At 40.4% G+C, this 27,477-nt stretch overlaps 1 protein-coding gene across 25 annotated transcripts in view; it reads right to left on the bottom strand.

Annotated features, from left to right (window-relative positions):
* clasp1a (cytoplasmic linker associated protein 1a) overlaps window positions 1-27,477 on the bottom strand; it is a 78,371-nt gene that overhangs the window by 25,440 nt on the left and 25,454 nt on the right. For 12 of the 25 annotated variants that reach the window (XM_029458482.1, XM_029458477.1, XM_029458471.1 and 9 more), the window contains exons 7-23: window positions 26,275-26,372; window positions 25,619-25,689; window positions 13,654-13,794; window positions 12,164-12,237; window positions 11,521-11,613; window positions 11,282-11,427; window positions 10,288-10,423; window positions 10,010-10,080; window positions 9,121-9,180; window positions 8,177-8,254; window positions 6,011-6,178; window positions 5,315-5,361; window positions 4,720-4,890; window positions 3,901-3,924; window positions 2,568-2,675; window positions 1,560-1,586; window positions 623-787 (exon numbers count right to left, since the gene is read on the bottom strand). In XM_029458482.1, the coding sequence (XP_029314342.1) occupies window positions 623-787; window positions 1,560-1,586; window positions 2,568-2,675; window positions 3,901-3,924; window positions 4,720-4,890; window positions 5,315-5,361; window positions 6,011-6,178; window positions 8,177-8,254; window positions 9,121-9,180; window positions 10,010-10,080; window positions 10,288-10,423; window positions 11,282-11,427; window positions 11,521-11,613; window positions 12,164-12,237; window positions 13,654-13,794; window positions 25,619-25,689; window positions 26,275-26,372 (1,678 nt within the window). Of the gene's footprint in view, window positions 1-622; window positions 788-1,559; window positions 1,587-2,567; window positions 2,676-3,900; window positions 3,925-4,719; window positions 4,891-5,314; window positions 5,362-6,010; window positions 6,179-8,176; window positions 8,255-9,120; window positions 9,181-10,009; window positions 10,081-10,287; window positions 10,424-11,281; window positions 11,428-11,520; window positions 11,614-12,163; window positions 12,238-13,653; window positions 13,795-22,146; window positions 22,275-25,618; window positions 25,690-26,274; window positions 26,373-27,477 lie in introns of those variants that run through there. The other 13 variants (XM_029458481.1, XM_029458474.1, XM_029458470.1 and 10 more) reach the window with 4 other exon arrangements.

A 27,477-nucleotide genomic window follows, 5' to 3' on the forward strand; every position in this document is an offset into this window, starting at 1 on the left:
CTTATCAGAATGCATGTGCTGTATGGTGACGAGCACACCTGCGTGCTCTGTGGTGTGGAGCATGAGAGGTCAGTGTTGAACTTGTTGTAGTCACAATGCCTGGATCTGACAAGAAGCAGATGAATTAAAGGAATTTCACATTTCAGTTTCTTCAGTTTTGTCTTCAGCACACACTCACAGGAAAGCTCAGGCAGCCGATGGAATCAACCATTTAAATAAACTACACTTTGCTTACACAATTAGTATTCTTCTTTATTTGGGGTGTTACATCATTTAAAACTTGGTGAATAGATATCACCATGAAACCTCTCCAGTTATTACTTACATTAAATGTTCTGAAAATGGGACATTCTCTTACCAAAGTGGCAGTAGACAACATTTTTGCTTTAATTTATCATTATGAAGTAAATGTTGAAACTACCTGGCTAAAGAGCCCCGCTGACGAGGAGGGAGAGTGATATAAAACCTTCTTTCTACAAAGCTCCATCAGTGAGTAACGAGTGCTTGATGAAACAATGTTTTAGTCTGTAGTGTCTCGTCTTGTCCACATAGACTGTAGAGCCTGCAGAACTCCAGGAGCTTGTTACTAAAGAAAGACTTGTGTGTGTGGTGCAGGCCTTACCGAGTCCCAGTCGGCTCGGGCTGGTGTCGCGGCTGCAGCCCTGGCTGCGAGGGATCCTGGTGCGCTTGTCTGCTGGCGTGTTGGAGGCCGACACCGTGGCTCGAGGGATCCGGCCGTAGCTGCTGTGGCCGAGCAGTTTGCCTGGGGAGCTGGAGCGACTGCCCGCTGTCGGGACAGAGAACATGTACTGTGGTTACACAGCATTCAGAGGGGCTGAGACGCACGTCGGGATAAGAGTGAGGGAGGGGGACAACCTTTAATAACATGCTCGGTCACATTTCAAAACACAAGCCCTGTGTCAGCAGACCCAATACTGTGGGGACAGTGCAGCTACATAAAGTGTAACGTGACATATTATAATACAGATATAATATCATTCTACATTTATTCATCACAGTGTGGAGGATAAACAAAGTATGTCATAGATTTAGAGAGATTTGAAGGTGAAATACTTTTTGAATGGCAACACAGCAGTTGGATACAAACAGAACTTCACAGGAAATTAAATAATAATCTGAATGAACAAATACATTGATATGTTAAAGCGTAGACACACACACACACACACACACACACACACACACACACACACACACACACAGGGTGAGGGGGGCTGGACCCACGTTCTAAATAACTGTGCTGATGGGAGACGTTTACTGTGGGAAAACTTCAACAGTGAAAACTAAGAATACAAAGACAACAAAATGGCTGACAGAAAACATTTCCAAGCAGCTTCTCAAACTGTGGGGGGGGGGGTGATAAGAGTGATAAGAAATAAAATGTGAATTTGATGAGTGGAGCATCAGCATGCTGCTACTATATGAGGTGAAACAAACATAAAGGGCTAAAAGAATGGCGTGCAAAGCGCTGTGTGCTAGGAGGGCGGTGCTTAGTGATGAGGCGCCTGGCTTGTGATTGGATGAAGCTGAGGCCTTACCATTGATGGGATTGGCTGATCTGGATCCTGGGTGATGGAAGCAATAGGCAGGACAGGGTGGAGAACGGTCAAAATGAGACAGAAGGGGTTATGTTTATTAAGTTTACCCAGCATGCACTCTGGACGGCTGTTAACTGTGTACTGAATCTACGGAAGAGGCAAGAGAGAAATTAAAAATCTGGTGATGTATTTTCTAAGTCTGATAAAAAATAGTTTTCTCTTCTGTGTTCATGACTTGAGAAAAGCTGAGTGTCTAAGTGTTTGCTGTTGTAATACTCGTCTGGGCCACAAGAGGCTGAAGTGCACCACTACCCCCATGTGCTAAATACTAAAAGCATTCACGTTTTCTTCTGGGTGAGTTTTCTTCTCTATGCACTCGAAACACAAGGCGCATTTATTGTGTGTTAGCAAGTTATGTAACATCAGTCATGTCTTTCTTTTAGATATACAACATGAATGCTTTTAGTCCGATTGAGAACATGGGCTACACTTAAAATAAAATAAAATGGTCACCTCTTTTTCCAGCTGAAACAAATTAAGGAACTTCAAAAGAGTATCCTGGCAACACCTGTTCTTAAGTTATAAGCACAGGAGAGAAAACTATTCCATCAGACTTAGAAAATGGATCCCCAGAAATGTTTGTCTCACTTGCCTATCAGGGCTTTTGAAGTTCAATGACAGATCTTAGGAATACATAGATGCCAAACATACACACATACTGTGCATGCATGTAGGCACACTTGCACAAATACACAAGATTTGTGAGTGACTGGAAGTGTTTTCAGCAGAAATACGTCACACACATACAAGAAAGAGCAAATCATCTGGTATGATCTCAAAGCCAATGCAGACAAAGATCATACCGAAACATGAGTGACAGATTGTTACGCAGTATGCACACACACAGCTGTGTAATGCTGAATGTGTAGAATGTGATTGAAAAGATTCTGACTCTGATTTAAATTCAGCTTCACCGTATGGGAGCCTTTGTGGTGTGTATATACATACGCTGGGACTGGGAGACAATTTTGGCTCGGCTGCGTCCCCTACTGTCCACCACTGAGGAACTGGCTCCGCCCGCACTGCCCGAGCTTTGTCTCCTGGTACGAACACGACCTGGACGACAAGAGAGGGAAGAGAAGCAGTAGCAGTTTAATCCACTTGATTTGCTTGACATGTTTTCCCCCAAACCATGGACAGAGACGCTGGAGAAGAAAGGTCTGGGGAGACAGGATGAAGAAGACCTGGATGAGGGGATAGAGCCCCCCTGATAACACACAGCAGGGAAACATACACACACCTGGGTCTAATAGTTTGCAAGTAATTCTCAGCGTGTGTTTTAACTTGCAACCAGGCATCAAGATGGTTGGGGTTTGCCCTGTAAGCATAGTTATGTTAGTGCTAACTAAGACACGAGTCCCAGAAAAGCACATAAGTGACTTTTTTAAGTACTTGTGTAATATTTTAAGTACTTGTGTAATATCCCACTTCTGTGCCTAAAACAGACCATAAGGAATATTGGCAAACGTTTTGACCCAGGTCTGGAGAAACAGACACACATTTGACTCCTTTGCTGATGCCTATATGCTCTGCTCCAAGAACTGCAAACATGAGGAAACTCTCACATTCTTCCTACAATGAGTCATATTTAACAAGTAACACCACACAACTTAAAATACAACCCAAAGAAAGAACACAAATAAATACAATATATTTTAATTCTAGCCTTTTGAAGATTTATAACTGTCAACAACACATCAATAAAAAGGTCATTTGTAGGGAGAGACATTTGACTGGTTTAACAGACACTAGAGGAACTCCATGTTTGAATGGTCTTTCATGCTTTTAGGTGGGAGAAAGTCCTCTATACAAATACATGGTACTGTGTATGAAGGCTGTTTTGTACGTAGAGAACAAAATGCTGTATAATGATTAAACCATAAAAGGACAGTTAAAAGCTTGGGAATTGTGACAAATGTGTTCATGAAATGTTGCAGTGCGTCCGTTACAGAAGCACATCAATTTCAGTGAAGTAAGAAATAAACCAAGACAGAAAGAGGGAAGAACCCTTCAACAACGCTGCAGTATGTTGCAGTAACGTTGGCATTGATCGCTGTGTAAGTAACAGAGTGGATGGATACAGTTGTTAGGGTTACAGTAAGAGGAGGAATTCCATGCAGACACCATGCAGATCCACATAACTGACGACCACTTGGGGGATCAAGAGAAGAGAAGAGGGCACAGATGAAGAGAGACAGGATGTAAACGTGTAGCCTGTGACAAAATGACACTCATACGTCTTCACTTTCTGGTGACACACACACACAGACATAAGTCTTACCATCGCTTTTACCAGGATTGCCATCTTTTGGGCATTTAAGAAATGCAGCAGCGAGTGGGAGGAGAGGTATAGAGGAAGACGTTAGTAGCAATTGAAGCAGAGACAGGAGTGAGTGGGTGAGCAAGGGGGGCCTCATCATCATTAGTAACGGCTATTATGGATCTACGGGGACTCATTGGAGGAGACAAGTTTCTGTATGGCCAAAAGGATTACAGTACATTTCATATCTATTGGTGGGCGATGGCTTAAACATTCCTCTTTAGCTTAAAATGTTGTGAAAACATCGTTAAAAAGCATCTGGTTTTCATGGGGAGGCTACTCATCACATCAATTTATCTGAAGTGTCAGCGCAAGATTTAAACAGTTCCTGCTCACTGAACAGTCTAATGGCAACCTCAGTAGTCATTAATAACCCCAGTCAGGCCTGTAAAAGCCAGTGACTGCAGGAGAAAATGTTTTAATACCTCATGATGAAGGGAGACTTTGATGATCACTGCTTGAGTGGGCCTCTGAATAAGGACTTTGTTAACTAAGTTTAGCTAAAACACTGTAGAGTGGCTCATTCCTGAGTGAATCCCTTCAAATGCAACATTGCCGTTTTTATTCTGAGAGTTTCTTTGCTTAAGTAAGTCAAAGTTAGCAAAACTGTATCTTATTTAATTCACAGCTCCTTTACTTGCATTGATTTTCTGAACGCTGAGTTTGTTTTTACAATCCAGCATGTGCAGTGTTTTGCTGAATGACTGAATGTTCTTGCTGCCATGAAGAGGTTAGTTTTTCTGCTTTTATAAGGTTAGAGGGAGATGACGGATGCATTACCTAATGAGGCGTAGGACCCTGGAGGAAGGGCAGCCGCAGAGCCGAACGGCGAGGAGGCAGGGACGGTGGACAGACGTGACTTGGCGTTGGAGGCGGCATTCACATCGATGTCACTGCGGGAACGCTGGAGAGAACCCGAAGAAGTAGACACCCTGGAGCCCACCAGCTTACCTACAGCACACAAGTGAAGAGTCTTTACATCTGCTTCTTAACTTTTTAGTCTGCCACCAAAGAGCAAGTTTCTGTACCCAATGTACTGTGAACTGAAGCCCTGTGGTGTGTACACATCAACATATTTTGAGGTTTGATGGTTTCTTTTAGTGCTTTAACACAGTGGTTCCCAAACTTTCTGTGGCCAAGGCACACCAAAGACCAAGCCAAAATCTCAAGGCAGCTCCGTGCGAGTGCTGTCGGTTTAACATGAACTTCTCTTATCTCATCTCTACAGATTGCTGCTGTAGGAGACAGTATGGGTTTTTACTCTTCTTCTCCAGACTAACTTGACCACACTATCTGCTAACTTTATACAGAATATTTATTACTTCTGAGGAAACCCTACACCAAGGGATAGAAAGTGACTTAGGGTGTGGCTTACTCCTTGTTATGCTCCCTCCAATGACGCTCTTCACAGACAATGGCCGGCTGAAAAACAAAGAAATAGACACTTTTTAAAACTCACAATATCAACCTATGAGCAATATTGTATACACTAAACAGATATACAATAAGAACAATTGATATAAAATTATTAATGTGAAATGGGAGACATGAGTCCATACACTTGCAAAAGAAATCCCTGATCCATTTTCAAAGTCTGATCTAAATTATACATGTACAGTATGTTCACACACGCACGCACACACACACACACACACACACACACACGCTCTGATGGACTGAGCATGAGGTCATTCGTCAACAACACCCTCCATAGGGAATCTATAAACTGGGTAACCGATGGCAATCGATCCAAGAGTGTGTGTGTGTGTGTGTGTGTGTGTGTGTGTGTGTGTGTGTGTGTGTGTGTGTGTGTGTGTGTGTGTAGCCCATTTGATAATAATGACCAATGTTTTTACAGACGTATTCAATAGGACAGATTAGCAATAGTGGTTTCCCCCAATCAATTACAGCAAATAGATGTGCAAACGCTTAGAGAATATAGAACAAGGTGGAAGGTAGGACAACAAAGAAGAACAGAGAGTCAAGATGGAATAATGGGAACATGGATGGGAACAGACCATGTAAAGAGTGATGTCAGGGGGGAACACTAGAAGGGATTCACAGTTCTTACTTCAGACTCTCCTGGGAGGACGAGGACGAGCGGTCAGACTGGGGTAGAGACACGATGCTGTCAGAGCTCTTCAGGTGAGACTGGAGAGCCTTCTGATAGGTGGACTCCAGCGCCTGGAATAGGTGCTCTGCCTCCCGGCTGTAGTGACCATGGAAACCCCAATAGCACCTACAAGTGAGGTCAAGGAGAGCAGAGGATGATATGAAGACATATTTCAAAATCCAAACAACATAATTTGCCTCTTACTTGTGGTGCTATTTATTCATCAAAAGCAGGGGTCGGGAACCTTTTTGGCTGGGAGAGCCATAAAAGTCAAATATGTTTTTATGTATTTCCTTGAGCCATATATTTAATACATTTGAACGCAACTTTATGCGTGCATTTTTTAAGAATAACACGTCCCCAAGTACTAATAGCGGTATCAGTGTTTCATTGAACAGGTGCTCTTTTATTAAATAAACTAAACGTTTATGTTATTTATCTCATTTATGTGCACGTTTCAGTGTTTATTGCACGGGTGTCAAACTCAAGGCAATTATATCCGACACACGAGAAAATATAATTTCTCTGTCATAACTGTCCCGCCGGTTTTGGTAATTAAATCAATGCATGGCACAACCACGGGGAAATACATTTGAGGAAGTATCTAAATGTGTGAATGAAATGAAACTGCCCCGGGACAAACTGACGGGACTGACGACAGACTGCGATGTGATGAAGAGAGCGGATTAGTGCAGGATGCGGGAGAAGATGCAGCGGGAAAAATGTGCAGGTGAGCTGACGGTGTATCACTGCATCATACACCAGGAAGCGCTGTGTTGTAAAGCTCTGGAGATGGAACATGTAATGAGCACCGTAACACAGACAGGAAACTTTATAAGAGACAATGTAAGTCTTTTCCTGAGAAGATACATTCTGAACATGGCGGTGCGATGGGGAAGTGCTGAATAGATTTTTCGAGTTGCGAGCTGCTGCCAGTTTTTGGAAAGCAAAGGGAAACACACCACAGATCTCTGGGACGATGTGAGCTGGACTGTTTGTGCGACATAACGAAGCATCTCACTGTTAAACCTCCAGCTTCAGGGCCGTGTGATCACAGACATGTATGATGCAGTGAGAGCGTTCCAAGCCGAGCTGCCTGTGGGAGACTCTGATGCAGAAGGAAACTTTGGTCACTGCGTGTTTCCAAACACTGACAAACCATCTCCACCGCGCATTCTGCTGATCAACTGAGCGCATTTGCCGACTTTGCAGCTCAGAAATTTAAATTGACACAGTAGGCTATAATTATTTATTACTTGTAAATCATATTAAAAAATGTCAGCTCAAAATTGTCTGCGAGCCATATTGCGTTATCAAAAGAGCCATAGGTTCCCGACCCCTGATCTAAAGTGAAGTGAAAAGTGAAAGATTAAAGAATATTATTGGGGAAAAACTGGCTTTAACTGATAGATTTCATAAAACTTAACAAACTGGGCTTTGTTTATGAAACGGGAAGACGACCAAGAACAGGTAGCAAAGGGAGTAAACCAGTTGAAAGGCCACAGCGGCCCATTGTTGATCTCATGCTTTCAAAATATGGCTCTGATAGAATGGTGTAATGAATGTGGTTTCCCGGCAGGAGGGTCGTTAAGTACGGCACAGATACAGAAACGAGCCATGATTTCCAATACTATTTTAATTCTGCTATTATATACTATTTTTAATGCTACTTCACACTCATGTACATCAACACTGTGAATATTGTACTGTAAATGCTCTTATTCTGTCTAATTTTGTACTGGCTGCAATTCTTGTATGAAAGGTGCTACACAAATAAATCTTATTATTATTATTATTATTATTATTATTATTATTATTATCTAGTTTTGCTGTGAGTTGAAGTTGACCTGGTTTCTCAAGAAAAGCCACAGACCTTGTTGTGAGCAGTTTCATGTGGGAACTATTTTCTTACGTTACGCTGCCGAGTGCGCACGAGCACTGACATCTCCACAGCAGATATCTCCAACACTCGGTAACTCACACCAAAACAATCTAGATTGAATATAGCACTACAGGTAAATAAATAAATATGAAATGCTTGGTTTTCTAATAAAACAAAGATTTAACACAGTTCAAAGAAACAAAGCAATAAGAATAAGTCTGGCGGGGTGCAATGACACTTACTTTCTTGCAATGGATCTGGCCTCAGAGTCAGCATCGTGTATGCCTTTCTTGATGGTCTCAGTCAGAACAGCCACATGTCTGGGGTAGTAAGGGAACATGGTGAGGAGGACACAAGCAGAAGATAAAACCACAAGTGTTGGCTCCTATAACTTGAGACCTCAAATGCTAAAGTAAAAAAAGTCCACGAGTTTATCTCTCCTCTATTTCTTCCACTTTTATTCCTCTGGTGGTCCACAGGCAGTGTGACCACCCACAGGGTTTTTCACACGCTTTTTAAAGTCTCTGCTGCAGTTGTCATGGTTACAGTGATGGAAAGTCGCCTCATCGCTGGGGGTCTTGATGATGACGTCTCTCTCAGGACTCATCAATTTAATGGGCCTCGTCAGTGGTGCGTGCAACCAACACTTAGCTAACGCAAATGTTAGCAAACCCAAATGCCATCATGTGAGAGGAGGAAGATGAAGAGGCATTAACCTCCAACACACATAAACACACACACAACATGCACCCACTCCGACTCACACATACCTTACACCACTTTATCCATTTGACACACACTACATGCACACTTGCCAAGTGCTTTGGTACTTTTGAACAGCAAGTATTTTTCTACTCAGAAATACAACTAGTGGGCAGCTCTCTGCTACTCTGACACACATGTTCTGGCTCTTTCCTAAATTATCTAAATACTGGAAATCTATTTTCCAAACTCTATCAGATGTTTTGGGCAGGTTCATGGAAACTGATCCTTTGATTTCCATATTCGCCGCCCGAAGAAAGAGGAGCTAATTACAAGATCGCAACCTTTATAATGTTGTTAGCACACAGACAAGTTATCCTAATCCAGAAGAAACCCAAACCTCCAGTTTACATTTTTTAATTATGAGATGTCATAAAGCACTCAAAACTAGAGAGGTCTTTCTGCCAATAGAAATACAACTTACCTTTCAAGAGTATTAGTGTGCCACTCCTGTAACATGAGGTCTAGGAACTCATAACAGCGTCTGGTTAGGGGACAAAGACAGAAGAAACCAGGACATCAGATATTTAACATAGGAACAATAACTACAGCCACAAGCACCACAATAACACACACTTACTGTATGTATAAAACATGACATATGTCGTGTCAATTAAAGCAAAGGCGACACGAGCAATACAAGACAAAAACCATACCATGCCTGTGATTTGAGTGGAGAATTTAAATGATAGAATTGATTGTTGACACTAACGATTATTTTCATTATCTATTAATCTGATTGTTTTCTATAAAAATTGTTTTGAAATGTCAGAAAATAGTGAACAAATATCTATCCCAGTGTCTCAAAGCCCAAGGTGATGTCTTTAAATGTCTTGTTTTGTCCAAAACCCAAAGATATTCACTTTAATATGAGCAGCAGGTGTCCATATTTGAGAGGCTGAAAGCGATTAACCTTTAATTATGGGGTTTCTTTTAGGAAGTTTTTCCTTGTGCGATGCGAGGGTCTAAGGACAGAGGGTCTAAGGACAGAGGGTGTCGTAACCTGTACAGTCTGTAAAGCACACTGAGACAAATGTGTAATTTGTGATATTGGGCTATACAAATACATTTGATTTGATTTAACAAAATCATTTTTCTGTCAGTCGTTTAATCCATTAGATGAATAATCGTCGCAGCTTGAGAACTGAATATAAATAGTGAATAGTTAAAAGATATTCACATTATATACTGTATAGTGTATTTCCAACAGTTTGTTGCAAAACTAATCAATGCTTGATATAAATTAAATTCTACTTGTTTTTATAAAACCATCTAAGAGAAAGTGAAAGAAAAGAGTATTAACGTTCTCTTACCGTCTGACTGCGACTGATTTGCAGGTGCAGTTACTGGTGATGATGGGGATGAGACGTGGGTAGTGTGTGCGCTGGGAAGAAAAGTCCAAAAGTTATGTTTTATTATGTCTAGTTACACATATCTTTTCATCCTCACATGATGAAGCTTTTGTGGTCTCGTGGTACATTTTTACAGCACTGTAAGTGCATCATCTCAGGGATGACTGAGACTACCATGGATTAATGGAATATAATTGCCGGGGGCCTGAGGAACCAACTCTCCCCTCTGGATGTCTTACCCTGAGGATGAGGCGGATGGTGGCCACTCCGGACGTGGCCATGATTTTGGCACTGTTGGGCACAAGGTTCAGCAGTGTGGGCATGATGCTCTCCGCTCCGTGGTCAAACTTGTTACCCAGTAATAAGGACAAATGTCTGACAGGAGGGAGAACGAAGGAAGGACGAGGTGTTAAAGAACAAGTGTGTATACCCCAGCAGATGATCCATTCATGGTGATAGTGTTCTCTCACAATACAAAGAGGACTGTGGCAGGTGTGTTAAAAGTGCAGCTCCTCCAGCTGTTAGCATATGCTGTAATGTATAAAAGGGGATTTCACTTTCTGTATTTTTAAATTACTTTGGGAAAAAATATCAAAGAGAGTAAAAAATAAAAATAAATATATTTGAGATTATTAAGAAAGTCTTTTTTAGAGAGAACACAAAAGACAGAAATTTAAAGACAGACAGAAAAAAAGAGCAAATATTTGACACAGAAATCAATAACTATATCTTGGTTGTAATGCAGAAAAACTCAATATGTGGTCTGCCTCAGCTGGGGAATGACACGGGATGATTAGATCCACATATCTATTCATCAACCTGCTGCTCTTTGCGTGCGTCTCTGCTCTGTTCCACTTCATCAGGGTTGTATTAAAATTTGGATGACGGATGTTTTTGGGTGGAGACAGCGCTGCTCGTTTCATACCCGGGCAGGCTCATGGTCATTAGCTTAAGGATGTGGAAACAAAATGTTTGAGCATTTTTCCTGGCATAGCCTAATCAGTTAGAGATGTAATATCACTGCTGTCAATCAAAGCCATTAAGAAAACTCCGGCGAGACAACTGATGCTAACCCATTAATGAAAACACAAATGATAACCATGTTGTTAGGTCTACAGTTGTTTCACTGTATTAACCTGTGTATTAGGGTTGTGCTGTTTGTTTGGGATTTAACTCTTGTGTGATTTAGAAACGTTGCCGGGACAGTACATCCTCCTCAACTTGAGCTCTTACCCCAGTGTGATGCAGGCCTCGCGCACCACCTGTGAGCGCAGGTCTTTAGCTGACAGCTTGAGGGGAGCCTCCAGGAGACGCAGCTGTTGGGGGAAACCCTCGTACTCAGTCGCCCCGGCCATCAGGAGAGAACGGACCTTCTTCAGCTGGAGGGGAACCAGAAGCAGAGACAACATGTATATGTAGTCATTCACTGGATTCATGCACCTCCACCCTGTGTGTGTGTTTCCGAGTCTTACCGCTACCACTCGGTGCTCCCAGTCATGTTTGTCATCAGACAGAACTTCTCTGATCTTGGCCAGATGGTCCTCTAGCTCTCTGTTGGAGTAGAACTGGACACAGAGATACAGGAGATATAATGTTAGCATTAGAATCAGCTGTTTTACAACACTACAGTACATATACTTTAAAGCTTGAGATTAGAGAGAGGCCAGCTGGTAATAGTCTCATTTTAACGTCATGTATGCCACTTGAGTAAATAAATGATAAAAAGTAGAGACAGAAGTGATGTTAGGGGACCTAAAACAAACAGCTACAGCAGTCGAATACATTACTGTGACCGAACTAAAGAGGGGATGGTTTAACAGACATTTACAAGACCTGGCAGGAAACTGTTGAATTGTAGGACTTGATTTGCCTGAGCAAAAGTGAGTGGTTCTTGCATGATGCCTGTTTAGGATGACCAGATCCCAAAAAGGGGAACACAAAGAGTATGTTGTGTGGGACTACTAATCCAGAGAGGTAGTCTAAAACTTGAATACGTCTATCTAACTTTAAAAAATGAAGAATCTTTATTCTGTGTCGCTTCACGTTGTATTCCCCACATGTGAAATAGAACGATATTACATTACAGGTCATGTAGCAATACTTAGCTCAGCATACCTGGACTGAGGGCACGTCTTCAAAGGCTTTGATGAAGTCCTCTTCATCAACAGCACCAGCAGCTGCCTCTTTGACTTTAAAAAGAGAAAAGATATTGCACCTGAGATTCAACAGCGCTTCAACATTTCTGAAGAATGAGGATAAGAAATCGAAGAAATAAGAAATTGTTTCTAGACGGCCTTATCAGAGTTATGTTCCTATTCTTAGATTTAGACTGTTTGTATGACTCTTTTATTTAGTATATACACATTTCTTGTAAAAGAAATTATTTGATTTAATTAATTATTTTCTATATTTTGAAAATGTTTCTTTTCTCTTTTTAATTGACTTATTTTTGATAATGTTCCAACCTTAAAGTACAATGCTATATTGTTTTAAATCATCTGTTTTACATCTGTGAGGGTACATGAATATCACTTTATAAGTCTTTAACAGCGCTGTACAGACAAACAATAGTTAGGTAGTACTTATGGCCTACTAGCTAACATTAGCAGCTAACGTAGTTAGCTAGCAAGCTAAAAGTGTGCCGTAGGGTGATTTGTGCTCATAATGTAACTTATGATTTGGGTAACAGCCGTTCTTCTTCTTTTAATGTTGGCATTATACCTGTTGACCAAATCTGTGTGTGGCTACAGCCTGGGGTTCCTCTAGTTAACTCCACAATTCATTATTGCATACAACACGTAGACTATGTGTGTCCTCAGAGAGGACAAGACATGTTTCTGGGTCACACACATGAACTTGTGGGTGCATGTAATGATGTGTGAGGGGAAAGAAGACATGGAGCCATGTTGAGATGTGTTGATTTACAGCTGCTGTATCGAGTAAAAGTCCTTTACTTTACTTTCCATGTGTTTAAACGTTACAATTCTCTGATTGTACAGCTGTTTCTCTATTAAATGTATACTTACACTGCAAAACAAAGCTGCATTTATAGTGCATCATTTAATCTTATATCAATTAAATAGTTCTTCATCAAACATCTAATTTAACTGCATATAATAAATCATTAAACTGGCGAAAAGTAATAGCAGGGTATACATCTATGTCTTCTGTGACCACATTTTACAGAATACATTTTCAAAGATTTGAATGAATTCCTAAAATGTTACTTTTCACATTGAGTTCACATGTCTAGTGAGAGATGCCAGTCACACCTCTGACCCTCCGTCGAGGACAGCAGGCTGAGTGTTAGGAAATTAATGGTAAATGATCAAGCTTTGGGTTAAATGAGTTTTGTGGAGCACTTACAGCCATCACAGCCTGTGTGGATGGTGTAGGTTTGTGGGAGCCCAATATTATATTCTTTCATGGGGACTACATTTTCTGGTGTAAGTGCATGTCCCCACCGACTTTCCAAATCAAACCTACGCCCTTGCACGCAGTGTCAAGACATATTACTCACAACTGCGAAACAGTTGTAGCATTGTCACAATTACTATGTTGAAATGACATGCAGTGAATATATTAGAGCTGTGTGCATCCCTCACCTGTGGGCTTAGTTGTGGTGGCTGAGCTGGGTCTTCTAACGGAGCTTATTACCGTCCTCTTGCCACTGGGGGGCGCTTTGGAAGATGACGAGGAGGAGGACCGGCCTCCATCCACAGAGTCTTCATCCTCAAAGTTCTTATCTGCAACCACAGAGGCAGAAAAGGGAACATGTATGAAAATTGTTGATTGAAATTGTTGATTTTAAACAAGGAAGTGATGGCTCGATGACTGTGAGAGATATTTCCCGTAAGAATCAATAATCATCATTCATAACCAGAAGAACATGTGTATACATGTTCTTCTGGTTACTGTAAGGGCATAAATTAATCATCCTTCTCCTCAATAATGTGCCCAGTGTAGGCCCTGAGTCATCTGTGTTGTATGACCTCAGGGAAAGAGTGCAGCGCAGTCAGGTTGTGAGTACGTATCATTCAACCTTTATCAATCCATCCATCGGACTTTAATCTGGTTTGGCAGCCATGCATGAATACATGCAGGCCCCCTCTCACCTGCCCAACATGACCGTTCACACGAGGGATTAGCCCAGGGCAGATATGACGATGCTGGGCAGGTTGCCGTCAGCTGAGGTCATTGTCTATTTTGAAGGACATGTAGAGAAATATAATTTATTAAAAACCAACTTCTCAATGTATTTATCAGAAAAGGATGTCTTCCTTCCTGTAGAAGAGCTTACTATAGACGCTTGAGGAATGAAGTCTGCCCCTTTTACCTGCACATAAACATAAAGCTTTTGTCAGTGGAGCAGAGTCACATTAATTGATATAAAATAATCACAGAACAGAAATGAGGCTCATACACATAAACCCGCTCCCTAAATGTCCCTGACCATGACACGGCAACTATCACAGACAAACAGACACCACAAGTGCAAGACAGGGACACAAAGGCAACAGTTTGAGTGAGGAAAAGGTGGAGACATAAACAAAGATGTACATCCAAAGAATTTAGAGCAACGACTGGAAGATTAAACAGACAAAATATCCAAATAACCATGAGAGAAAACCGAGCGAGAAGAGAGCGGAGAGGAAGAAAAGGAGAGATTAAAAAAAGCAACGTTCTTACGAGCGCAGATTTTCTTGCACACCAGCTTCCTCAGCATGTCTCTGCTGCACCCTCTAACACGATCCCTCTCTTTCACTGGGCATCTGTCCACGAGGTGTGTGTGTGTGTGTGTGTGTGTGTGTGTGTGTGTGAGCTCTGCATGTACCTCTGTTAGACGCTGGGCTCTGACAGAGTGCCAGACTAACCACCCCTTAAGCCTTCCTCTCTGAGGTCAGTTATCAGTGTCCGTGTTGGTGTGTGTGTGTGTGTGTGTGTGTGTGTGTGTGTGTGTGTGTGTGTGTGTGTGTGTGTCATCCCTAGTGATGCTGTTGGACTGCAGGGACTCTCATGGTGTAAAGAGGGAGGGGTCTATTGTTGTGCTTACCCAGTACACAACACCAGTAGCAAAACAGAATATTATTATTATTATTATTATTATACAGTATTGACAAAAGTCAATACTGTATTTCAGAATGAGGTCAATACTGCAGACACGAGGAAGCAAAGGGACATACCATGAACAATATCTTTAACAATATACATAGCTAGTACAATTTACATTTCTTAATATTTAATATCCAGCGTGCCACAAATGTTCAAAAACCCTTCATAATGTCCAATACAAAGGTGCACAAATACAGTTATTCAGTATTATTTATATATAGTTTTTATAGAGGCATGTTCTTTAGATGCAATATTAAATCCATAAGACCGTGTTTGTCACCTCCATTCTTACATCCCTTCTCTTGGGTAGATGTCCCCACTGAATCAAGGTCGTGTCAGCTGCTTTGCAAAGACTCTTGGGAGATGTGCGGCCCGATGACCCGACCATAACCTTAACCCTAAAACTAAAAGAACTAAAGCTCAGAAAGCATAAAACCAGCTTTAAGCTACAAGGACTATGGTGGGAATAAAATGATGAACTCTTATCTCTAATAACAATGGGTGCTCTCCAAAACCCAAATCCTGCCTGAAAAGTGTAACAGAACTATGGGAGGGGGCTGTCAATCATGTCTGGACATACCCAGGTGCCAATGCAATTAAAGCAAAACATGGCCACTGAAAGCTGTTATCCATCAGGCTTGAACAATTCCTAATAAAATCCTTTGAGTGAGCGGCTACTGGATATATTTACTTTATTATGGACACAGTGGTGATGCAATCTGGGTGAGAAAGTTTTGGTCAAATTAAACAGAACATTATAAAAACAGGAATGTGACCTGCCACTCTTACTAAAAGTATTGATTACAGTTTGTTCTCACCAGTTCTCTCTCTCTCTCACACACACACACACACACACACACACACACACACACACAAAGTTGCTGAAGCTGCACTGGCATCAGCAGTCACCAGTAATCTGTCTCTGAACCTCAGATTATATAAAAGGGAGGATTTTCTCTCCCCTCGCTGTACCCTTTAGAACAAGAATAAAAGGCAAGGCATGAGGAATTACGAGAAACTTCAGGAAAGTAAAATGATTCGAATGGTGGAGAAGCTTAATAATAAAGTGTACTGCCTGACAGGGAGGGTGAGGCAGAGGAAGGGGCGTCTCCTTTTTACTGCCTTCACCTCTTCCACGTTTCACCTCTGGGCGCTGTCAGTCACACAGCACACAGGCTGTGAGGTTACATAAGAGACAGATGACCGGTGATCAGTGTTATGTCATAACAAAGATGTCTTGTTATGCTGACAAACCACAGAGACTGCTGACTGGGCAGAACATTTACCTTCTGGCTGCAAGTTATGGATTAATAAATCGAACCTTTACCATACTCTTTTCTCTAACCCGTTTCCAGTCGAATGTGGAGAGTTGCTGCTTTTTTATATACATCATATAAAAGTAAATATCTTTGAGATTTGGACTGACAAAACAAGACATTTAAAGACATCACCTTAGACTTTGAGGAACTGGGATGGACATTGTTCACTATTTTCTGACATTCTATAAATTCATACGATTAATCGAGGAAGTAGTCGGCAGATTAATCGATAATGAAAATAATTGTTAGTTGCAGCACTACTGAACACCCAAAGATATCAGAGGGAAGGCTTTGATCGTCAGTTTGCTGATTGCTCCTCTGAAGTGGAAGTCCGGCCGGTTCTGACAAGCACTGAACCTTCACTCAACGGTGACAGCAGAGCACCCATCACAGTGAGATATGTCCTTTTTCAGCATCTATGTCGATCAGCCTTTGCTGGGATAAGGAGGCGGGATCATTGCAAATGGAGCAAAAATGATCATCAGTGAGTTGAAAGTTTCCACAGATACATATCTATCCATCTAAAAGTAAACTTCACGTAAGCAACCAGAATAATGCACAGCAGTGCCAATTCTGGATAAAAAAAAGCAGTTCAGAGTGGGGTATATATTTTCACAGCACAGACAAAGAAACACTTTGTTGTCGCCTGGCTTGTTCTGAGGACAAAGATCTGGCTGTCCCAGACTTCACAATCAACTGAAGAAATGAGCACCAGAAACAGAGAATCGACTGCTTGATTTCCCAGTGGCCATGTAAGTCCACCAGTCTCTTATTCACAGCAGCTGACTGCTGATTCAGTTTCAGGACTGACTTTAAAGCAAATTATTAATCTGTCAGAGTCTTCCATTAAATAGAATAGGTGTAGTCAGGCTTGAGCATCTGCGGTCACTAGAAACACAGGAAAAGAGACATAGAGTCCGATAACAAGAGACAGGAGCTGGAGGTCCAGCCAATATGTTTTAACCCAACTTTTACTATTGTTTTGATTGAGAGACCAGAAAATTACATATTGTACATTTAAATCTCATTGTTCCACAACGTGCTATAATTGTTTCTCAATATTTAGGCCCAGTAAGCACATTTCCCAACAAATACCATGAAAATACCAAAAATAACATCAATTTTAGAATAGGGCTGCAACTAATGATTCTTTTTATTATCGATTGATCTGATTATTTTCACGGTTCATGGATTAATTGTTTGGTCTGTAAAATGTCAGAAAATAGTGAAAAAAGTCTCCCAGTTCCTCAAAGTCCAATGTGATGTCTTTAAATGTCTTCACTTTAATATGATATAAAACAGAGAAAAGCAGCAAATCTCCAAATTTGAGAGGCTGGACGATGTGGAGAAAATCAAGTATCACAATATTACTCAATCACTATAATGCACTTGTGCAATATTCCAATATCTATAATGTAAGATAACATCTCTCTCATATTACGATATTGATACAATATCATTATATTTCACAGCCCTTCAGAAAACAGCATAAAACATGACTTACTTTTTTATTGTTCAGTTATCAAAAGAGTTGGGAATATTTTTCTGCCAATAGATTGGTCCACTGATTGTTGCAGCTCTAGACTATCATGTTGTTGATGTTTGGTCTTTCATGACATTTGCTGAATAAGAATTTAAAAAAAGAATAGTGCAATCCTTTTTCCTTTAATATCAATGTATCTTAAAGTATTTCAGAAGTGACAGGTAGATAGATACTTTATTGATCCTGAGGGGAATTTAGGAGGTGTAGTTTCAGCATCATTTTCATCATTAATATGCAACTTTGTAAGTTACTAAAACATGTGATCAAATGATCTACTCTAAAGTGGGAAGCTGTGTGGTTTATAGAGTAGTTCAACACACACCTGGATGCCATGCGGCCCGAAAATACAAACAAAACTGACTTGTTTTTAAAAAGGTCACTATAGGGTTAGTTTCCATCTACAAAAACCTTCTCTCCAAAATTCTGCCTACTTGATGATACATGTACACACAGTATATAAATTACATATTGTACATATATTCATTGTATGTATATATTATAATAATTATAACAAATTATGAGGGAACACATACCTATTTGGGCCTTCTATTTCCCAAGTATTCACTCTTAAAAATAAAATCTGAATGCATTCCAAAGTAAAAGAAATGCCTAACATAGAAAAGCTCTTTCTTCAGAGCCTCCACACTCCAGCAGCCAATAGCAGCGGTGCACACCCACACAATCCATACACGCAGAAGAAAACGTGTTAAGCTCTAACCAGTGCACACACTTTCTACATGCGTGTGTGTGTGTGATGATCAAAGGGCTTCCTTAGAATAAGCATTCAGCCCCCACTGGTGTTAACTATGTGGTGAAAGATATAATAACACACAAAGAAGCATGTTATTCTCCTTTCACAAGCAGATCAGATTAAAAAAAGTCTCTCATCATAAAGTTCCACTTCAGAAATAATCCAGTTAGTGTCAGAAAGATAAAAGTACAGTTAAGTCAATTCAGCAAGCTTTTCACAGAATTATTTGGAATCTTAAATCAGTGGGACTGAAAGCGCTCAGTTTGCTGCTCATCACAGCAGAACACTGGGGAACAGACAGACTTGCAGTGTCCGCAACGTAACAGGAAAGCACCAGAATTGAGAAAGCTGAAAGCAGCTCATGCACACTCACATACACACATACACACAAAGCCTCTGGAATTAAGCTAATTACTAAGAGATTCTGTGATTGTGTTGAAGAAACTGAGAGCACATTGGCTGACGTACCGTGATTACGACAATCCTCCATATTCACAGACGCTGGCCGACAGTCCGCTCTGTGGTTATAAATACTGCCTCGCTCTATTTGAAGCTTCAGTTTGCATTATGCATTGATCTGCTATGAATGATCCCATGCAGAACCAGAACGACCGACAGAAAGTCTGACAAAACTTCAAAACAATGTCTGTAACAATAATCACATTTCTGTTGTTTATCATACGGCTCAATTAGACATACTTTCTCTATTGTTGGTGGTAAGCCTGCATACACACCCAAAGATCTGCGTTACAGTATCATGATGCTCTTTTTGATGGAACACAGCTGCAAAAATAAGTCGATAAATGAAAATTGGCAACAAATTAGAAATTGTGAAATGTGACAATATTATGGTTTTATATATTATTTCTTTGGGTTTTGGACTATTGGCAATAAAACGGAAGAAATTTGAGAACAATGGCCATGGATTCTGAAAACTAGTAATATACCTTTTTCACTATTAGCTGACATTTTACCAACCAAGCGATTAAGTGATTAAGCAACTCATTATCACATTTCTTTGTTAATTTCAGATTCCGCACATAATATTGTTGTGTACGCGTCTGTAATTCTTTACAGTCAATTGAGAGTATAAAATGGCAGAATGCATTACTTCATGTAACTATTCATTTGTTAACTACTGAGACCAGCATGAATAATACATACTCTTCAGTGCTCTGTATCAGCTAATCAACCTAATGACGTACGTGAGCTCTGCAGATTGAGATCTGTGCACCTTTCTGTGGTTTTTAGCTGTACTACATTAACCTAAGAGGCTTATAATGAAAGCAATTCATTTGCAAGAGTAATCTTAAAATGCTGCTGATTACAACTAATTCAGTGATAAAGACTGCAAAGTTCAGACTCTCAAATAAACAAATCATAACAGATGCAAAAACACATTTGTGGTGTTCAAATTAAATGAGTCCAAGTAGAAAATATGTTACACAATATGATCACGATACTTAAGTCATCATATTACGATATTATCCTGATACAATATTATCGCGTTACTTTCGTCATGATACAATATTATCACAATACTTAAGTCATGATACAATATTATCCCAATACTTAAGTCATGATACAATATTATCCCAATACTTAAGTCATGATACAATATTATCCCAATACTTAAGTCATGATACAATATTATCCCAATACTTAAGTCATGATACAATATTATCCCAATACTTAAGTCATGATACAATATTATCCCAATACTTAAGTCATGATACAATATTATCCCAATACTTAAGTCATGATACAATATTATCCCAATACTTAAGTCATGATACAATATTATCACAATACTTAAGTCATGATACAATATTATCACAATACTTAAGTCATGATACGATATTATCACAATACTTAAGTCATGATACAATATTATCACAATACTTAAGTCATGATACGATATTATCCCAATACTTAAGTCATGATACAATATTATCCCAATACTTAAGTCATGATACAATATTATCCCAATACTTAAGTCATGATACAATATTATCCCAATACTTAAGTCATGATACAATATTATCCCAATACTTAAGTCATGATACAATATTATCCCAATACTTAAGTCATGATACAATATTATCCCAATACTTAAGTCATGATACAATATTATCACAATACTTAAGTCATGATACAATATTATCACAATACTTAAGTCATGATACAATATTATCACAATACTTAAGTCATGATACGATATTATCACAATACTTAAGTCATGATACAATATTATCACAATACTTAAGTCATGATACGATATTATCACAATACTTAAGTCATGAAATTATTACAATTTAATGATGAGTATTGCGTTAACATATATTGTGATTTGTTACCTCTTTTTAACAGCATATTATGCACTATGTCAACATTTGCTTTATCTAAAAGATACATTTTTGGCGCATTTCGGATGTTTTTCTCTGATGTCTCCATCTTTGTTTTGACAAACATCCTGCCTATCGCGCTGTCTTTCAACTGAAAAAAAACTCAGCATCATCTAGTGGACTTAAAAAGCAATTGTTACCATAAAGTTTAACTTGTATTTGCAATAATAAACATTCATAAAATAAAAGATCAATACTTGGCGTCTGTGTATTGGTACAATATTGGCATGATGCAAAATATCACAATACTATGCTGCATCGATCCCCCCCAAGGTAAATAATGCCAGTTAACGGCAGTAAAGTGAACACTTATCTTACACTTTATGACAGTTTTACAGGCAGTAGAAGGCAAAAGTATTCTAATGTAATTAAACAACAAGTAATTAGAAATTAACCAGATTATGAATGGATTGCATAACAAATTAATGTAAATTATAGAGAGCCATTTGGAACAGTTTACATATTGACATGAATTCCCTCAGCTCTCTCGACGCTGGACCGAGATGAGACGTGGATGCTTCAGGCAAGCAGTCACTCAAGGCGCTGATAGGGAACCGGAGGCAAGATTGTTCGCACAGTAGAGATAAGAAAGAGGCATGAAATGTAACATTACAGTTCTGTGCTACTGACATACAGCAAAAACAACCAGCATTCACTGACTCCACGCAGGAGAGACACATGACTGGAGATATGAATGACAAGTACAGAAGGTGTCTCCTTCACACCCAGTTTATTACGTAACAAGACTCAAAACACAGTTTGCAGCAGAAAAAACAAACGGTATGATAAGAAGATTACATAAGAGAGTTCAAACTGTTATTTTCTCCTTAGCAAACAGTCCTGCGTCACCCTTGCACATGCACAAACAAACCACTGGGGAAAAGGATAATCTTTATGCCATTCAAATCAGTATTATATACATGTGTGTGATGTGACCTTAGCAAAGAGAAAACTATTTCCAGTCTTACCTTCTCCAGCTGTCATGGTGCAAAGCTGCCCTTAGCACTGAAGTCAGAGAGGAATGCTGCTACACAGCTGATAGCTCAGCTCTCTCTCTCTCTCTCTCTATAGTCTCTGCCCTATATCTATCGCCCACTGTTTACCTCTCACTGGTGCAACAGAAATGGCTGCTTTGTTTTGCTCTCCGTCCCCCCCTTCCTCTCTTCTATCTATCCCTCTCTGCTCTCTCTCCCCCATCCCTCACTCTCCCCCCTCCCTACCCTATTCCTGGCAGCACTACAGCAAAGCCCCCTCCCCCTGCCTCCATCTCTCAAAGAACAAGATCAGTACACATATCATAAGACAAGAAGAGACCGAATTTGGGAATTTTAAAAGAAATAGTTACTCAGGTTTATACCAAGCTTAATTCATAACATTGACATTCTACTTCTACATGAACATTTAAAAAATGTTTATGTCCATTTGTTGTGTTTAAAGCTGATATTTATGCACAGTTGCAGATAAAGATTAGGCTACACTAATATTATTAGTAATCTACGATTAGTAGAATTAGATTCCAGTGGTTGATGCGTAGACTTGTGTGATCCAAACATTTCAGTGTTCTAATAACTCCAGAGTCCAAAAGTCAACATTTATTGAAAAAAGATAGATGTAATCATTTCCAAAATTCACAACATGTTTTTATCTAACCAAATATTCTCCTCGCTGCACAATGGGAGACGCACACTGGCGAGTTATATTCTTTAAAGAAAGTTGATTATTAAATAAAATTATTTTACTCATTTAATCTGATGAATCACTTTTTTTAGGGTGTTGACATCATAAAGTATGACAACAGCTTCATATGAAAACCACAATAGAAGTTACTTTTCAACTCAACCTTTACTACTCCTCTCTCTTCTATAGAGTTTATTTTGAAGCTGTATAACAGCAGCCACATTAAAACAACAGACATTCCTGCTCTGAGGCAAATGGATTACAATTAGTTCCAACAGTCAATATCTTGAATCAAAACGAGAAATGGAATCTACCCAGATTCTTGGGCAGAAAGAACAAGTTGCTTGTTCATTACATCATTTATTGGATTTGTGTTCCATCTGCTTCACTCTGATCAAGTGACAACATCCTGAATGGCTGTTATGGGACTCCCTTAAAAAAGAATGGTCAAAATCAATCCAGCAGAGGCTGAGATGTCCTCACTTTCTGCCTCTAGTATGGGTCAAGCTGGAGCCTACAATTCCCATAATGCAGTTTACTGGCATCTTTCATTAGACCCTCCATGCCTGGTAAATGCACACATCTTTAAAACTCCACAATTAGTAATGCAGGAGTGAGTGAGAGTCCCCTCAATGCCGGTATGAATAGAAGTAGTCTATTGTACAGTATACTGTCAGATCCAAATATGTTTTTATTATCATAATCTGCTGATTATTTTCTTGATGAATCATTTGGTCTATAAAATTGGAGAAAATATGTAGTGTCCAAGTTTCTCAGTTCAAGGTGACGTCTTTAAAAGTCTTGTTTTGTCGGTCAAAAACCTAAAGATATTCACTTTAATATGATTTAAAACAGAGACATGAAGGTAATATTTATATTTTAGAGGCTGAAAACAGCATTTTCTGATATGGTTATCAAAATAGTTGGGGATTATTCTTCTGTCGGATCGACTAATCGACTAATCAGTTCAGTTCGAAATGTTTGGTACAGAAAGTCAGAAAACTTAACAGCTAATCTATAATGTGCCACTAGAGCAATCTTTCTCAAAGAGTCCGTGAGCGACAGCTAGTGGTCCGTGAGTATATTGGTAAAATGTGACATTTTAAATTAATATATTATACGTTTAAAGTGTTTCTCAAACCGTTTCAAAATGACTAGTATAGACCTGAGTGTAGCATAGATGTAGCTACGTAGGTTCGTTTTACTATCTTACGTCATAAATGATCTGCGCGGTCAATTTGAGCCGCGGTCACCTGACAAGATGGATCGATGGCTGTAGAGAGGGTCAGTTAAAAGAACATTTAAATCAAAAATCTGACGCGACAGTGAAGGTGCATCGTCCTGATGCAGGTGATTCAGCAGCTACAAGTGGTTCAGCCGCAGCGACAACAAGTGGTTTTGTGTGTGTTACTGAGTCCCAGGATAGCGGTTCACCGTCCAACCACCACCCGGCTGAAAGCTGTGAAACTTGGCTTGAATGCGGAAAGTCCAGCATAAAGTGAAGAGAAAATATCACAGCGTCCGTGAGTGTTTTTTTATAGGTTAAGTGGTCCTTGGTCTGAAAAAGTTTGAGAAACACTGCACTAGAGGGTCAGCAAGTGCTCTTGTGCCACTACATGTTGCTCTGTATGTGTGAATGGCATAATTCATGAAGTTGCCGTGGCAGCTGAATGTTATGGAGTGGTAGCTGGAAGGTGTTTGGAAACGCTGAGCCCTGCCTGACTGTTTTCTCCTCGGCTCAGCTGCTGTCTGAGCTGCTGTCAGCTGAAACGGAATAGAGTCAGCAGTAAAGGGGGTCGGCGCGATTCCACCTGCACAGAGGTCACAACTCTACACTGCTCAGAAGTGGACAAACACATCGGTCTCTTTATTTAAAGTTGGCAGTGTGTTTTTTGATTCTGCATATTTACGTGATTATTATGTGATTACGTGATATTGATAGTGAGCCGCTGAATGTGCGTTACACCCTATAATACCATTAAGAATAATGGTTGTTCTACTGAACAACTTTTTTCTGATTAATATACTTGTGTATAAGTGACGACCAGTGCAAATGTGATTGATAAAACAAAACTTAAAACATCTATTTTGATTACATGGGAATAGTTTAAATGTATCTCTTTTCTGTTTTGTGCAGTCTATTTTGAGGGATGCCTGTGGAAGTGTGTTGTGGTCTTTAGCTCCACAGAGAGACATCTGTGCCCACCTCCTGTGGAGAAATCTCATCCCCTCTAGCCCCAGGGTGTTCGTCTGGTCTTCAACCCCCCCCTCTTCCTCCACACACATAGCAATACACACACACACACACAGAACATGGAAAACAAGCTGACACACCCGAATGCAGTTTGACGGAAAGACGAGTGGAGACACAGTAGAGAAGTGACAATGTGATGAAAATGAAAGCCTGCAACTTAACTCATCATAAAAACATATTTTCCACTGCACCAAATAACAACCACAGAGCTGCTCAAGATCTACAGACAGTCCTCTGTTCATACCACGCTATACTGAGACTACAATAATCTTTTCCTGCTGGTGTCAGCAGGGAGGAAAGCAGCACAAACAATGATGCAAGTGATGAGAGGAAAGCTACAGAGCAGTCTTTCTATAAGATTTCACATTTTGGGAACCTAAAGACCATTTCTGAATGATCAACAGTAATGCATGATTTTAAACTGTACGTATACTTTGTTGGTGGGTACATATCAAAAGGCCAAAGAGCAGCACACTTAATTAATGACACAGGACGGGAGGAACACTCACCTGAGCCACAGGATGGGATCATGGTCCCGGATCTTTGGACTTCATCAAATTTGCTGAAGATTACATTCAACCTGGAAAGAAAAAAAGAAAAATATATGCAAACAGGTAAGTATGTAAAGAGGATACAAAATGAATGGGGAGTAAAAAGTGTCAGAAGATTGAAGCAGAGAGAATACTGGGTTGTAAAAAAGGACCCTGGACTGCACCATCCATCACTTCCCAGATGAGAAGCTCTCCTTTTGCTATGTGCAGCAGGGATGGCCAGGACCAAAATAGACGGCATCCCAAGCTCCGACACACATGCAAAACTGGCACCAGGGCCAGAGAAGGGAGAGGGAGAGGGAGAGGGAGAGGGAGAGAGAGAGAGAGAGAGAGAGAGAGAGAGAGAGAGAGAGAGAGAGAGAGAGAGAGAGAGAGAGACTTCAAAACATCCAAACTATCCCTTTAAGATAACAGGGTACAAAAGTTGTATTAGACCTCATTTGTTTAACCTAGATTTACCTAATAAACTTACAGAGTGTAAATCTCCCCGAGTATATTAGTGTTCTAAAGCTGCAATGCTTAATCCTGCCACTAGTGGGAGAACCAGGATGTACAAGCCGAAAAGAACAAACAAGAAAAGGATAGAAGGAGGGGACAGCTTCCTGTTGTCGTACCGTGACTGTGGCAGCCCCTTTTTGCTGAGATCCATCCTCACCCTCTCACCCACATGTCTGTAGATCTCCACCAAGCAGCTCATAGCTCCGTCACGTACCTGGGGACCACAACAACACATGGAATCATCAACAGCTTTAATATACAGTATATCTCAAAAGTGAGTACACCCTTTAGATTTTTGCAAATATTCTGTTATATCCTTTCAGGGGATAACATTATCCTACTGAAACTTTGATATAACTTAAAGTAGTCAGTGTGCTGCTTGAATAACAGTATAGATTTATTGTCCTTTGAAAATTACTCAGTAATTAATGTCTAAACAGCTGGCAACAAAAGTGAGTACACCCCATAGTGAACATGTCTAAATTGTGCCCAAAGTGTCAATATTTTGTGTGACCACCATTGTTATCTAGCACTGCTTTAACCCTCCTGGGCATGGAATTCACCAGAGCTGCACAGGTTGCTTCTGGAATCTTCTTCCACTCCTCCACGACGACATCACGGAGCGCACGGATGTTGGACACCTTGCACTCCTCCACCTTCCTCTTGAGGATGCCCCACATGTGCTCAATTGGGTTTAGGTCTGGAGACATACTTGGCCAGTCCATCACCTTAACCTTCAGCTTCTTCAGCAAGGCCGTTGTCATCTTGGAGGTGTGTTTAGGGTCATTATCATGTTGGAAAACTGCCCTACGGCCCAGTTTCCGAAGAGAGGGGATCATGCTCTGCTGCAGGATGTCACAGTATATATTGGAATTCATGTGTCCCTCAATGAAATGCAGCTCCCCAGTGCCGGCAGCACTCATGCAGCCCCAGACCATGATGCTGCCACCACCATGCTTGACTGTAGGCAAAACACATTTGTCTTGGTACTCCTCACCAGGGTGCCGCCACACACGCCGGACACCATCTGACCCAAACAGGTTTATTTTGGTCTCATCAGACCACAGGACATGGTTCCAGTAACTCATGTTCTTGGATTCATTGTCTTCAGCAAACTGTTTGCGGGCTTTCTTATGCATCGGTTTCAGAAGGGGCTTCTGTCTGGGGCGACGGCCATACAAACCGATTTGATGCAGTGTGCGGCGTATGGTCTGGGCACTGACAGGCTGACATCCCACTTCTGCAACCTCTGCAGCAATGCTGGAAGCACTCGCACGTCTATTTTTGGAAACCAACCTCTGGATATGACGCTGAGCACG

This window comes from Cottoperca gobio, chromosome 21 (genome assembly GCF_900634415.1).
Source record: "Cottoperca gobio chromosome 21, fCotGob3.1, whole genome shotgun sequence".
Classification (NCBI taxonomy): Eukaryota; Metazoa; Chordata; class Actinopteri; order Perciformes; family Bovichtidae; genus Cottoperca; species Cottoperca gobio.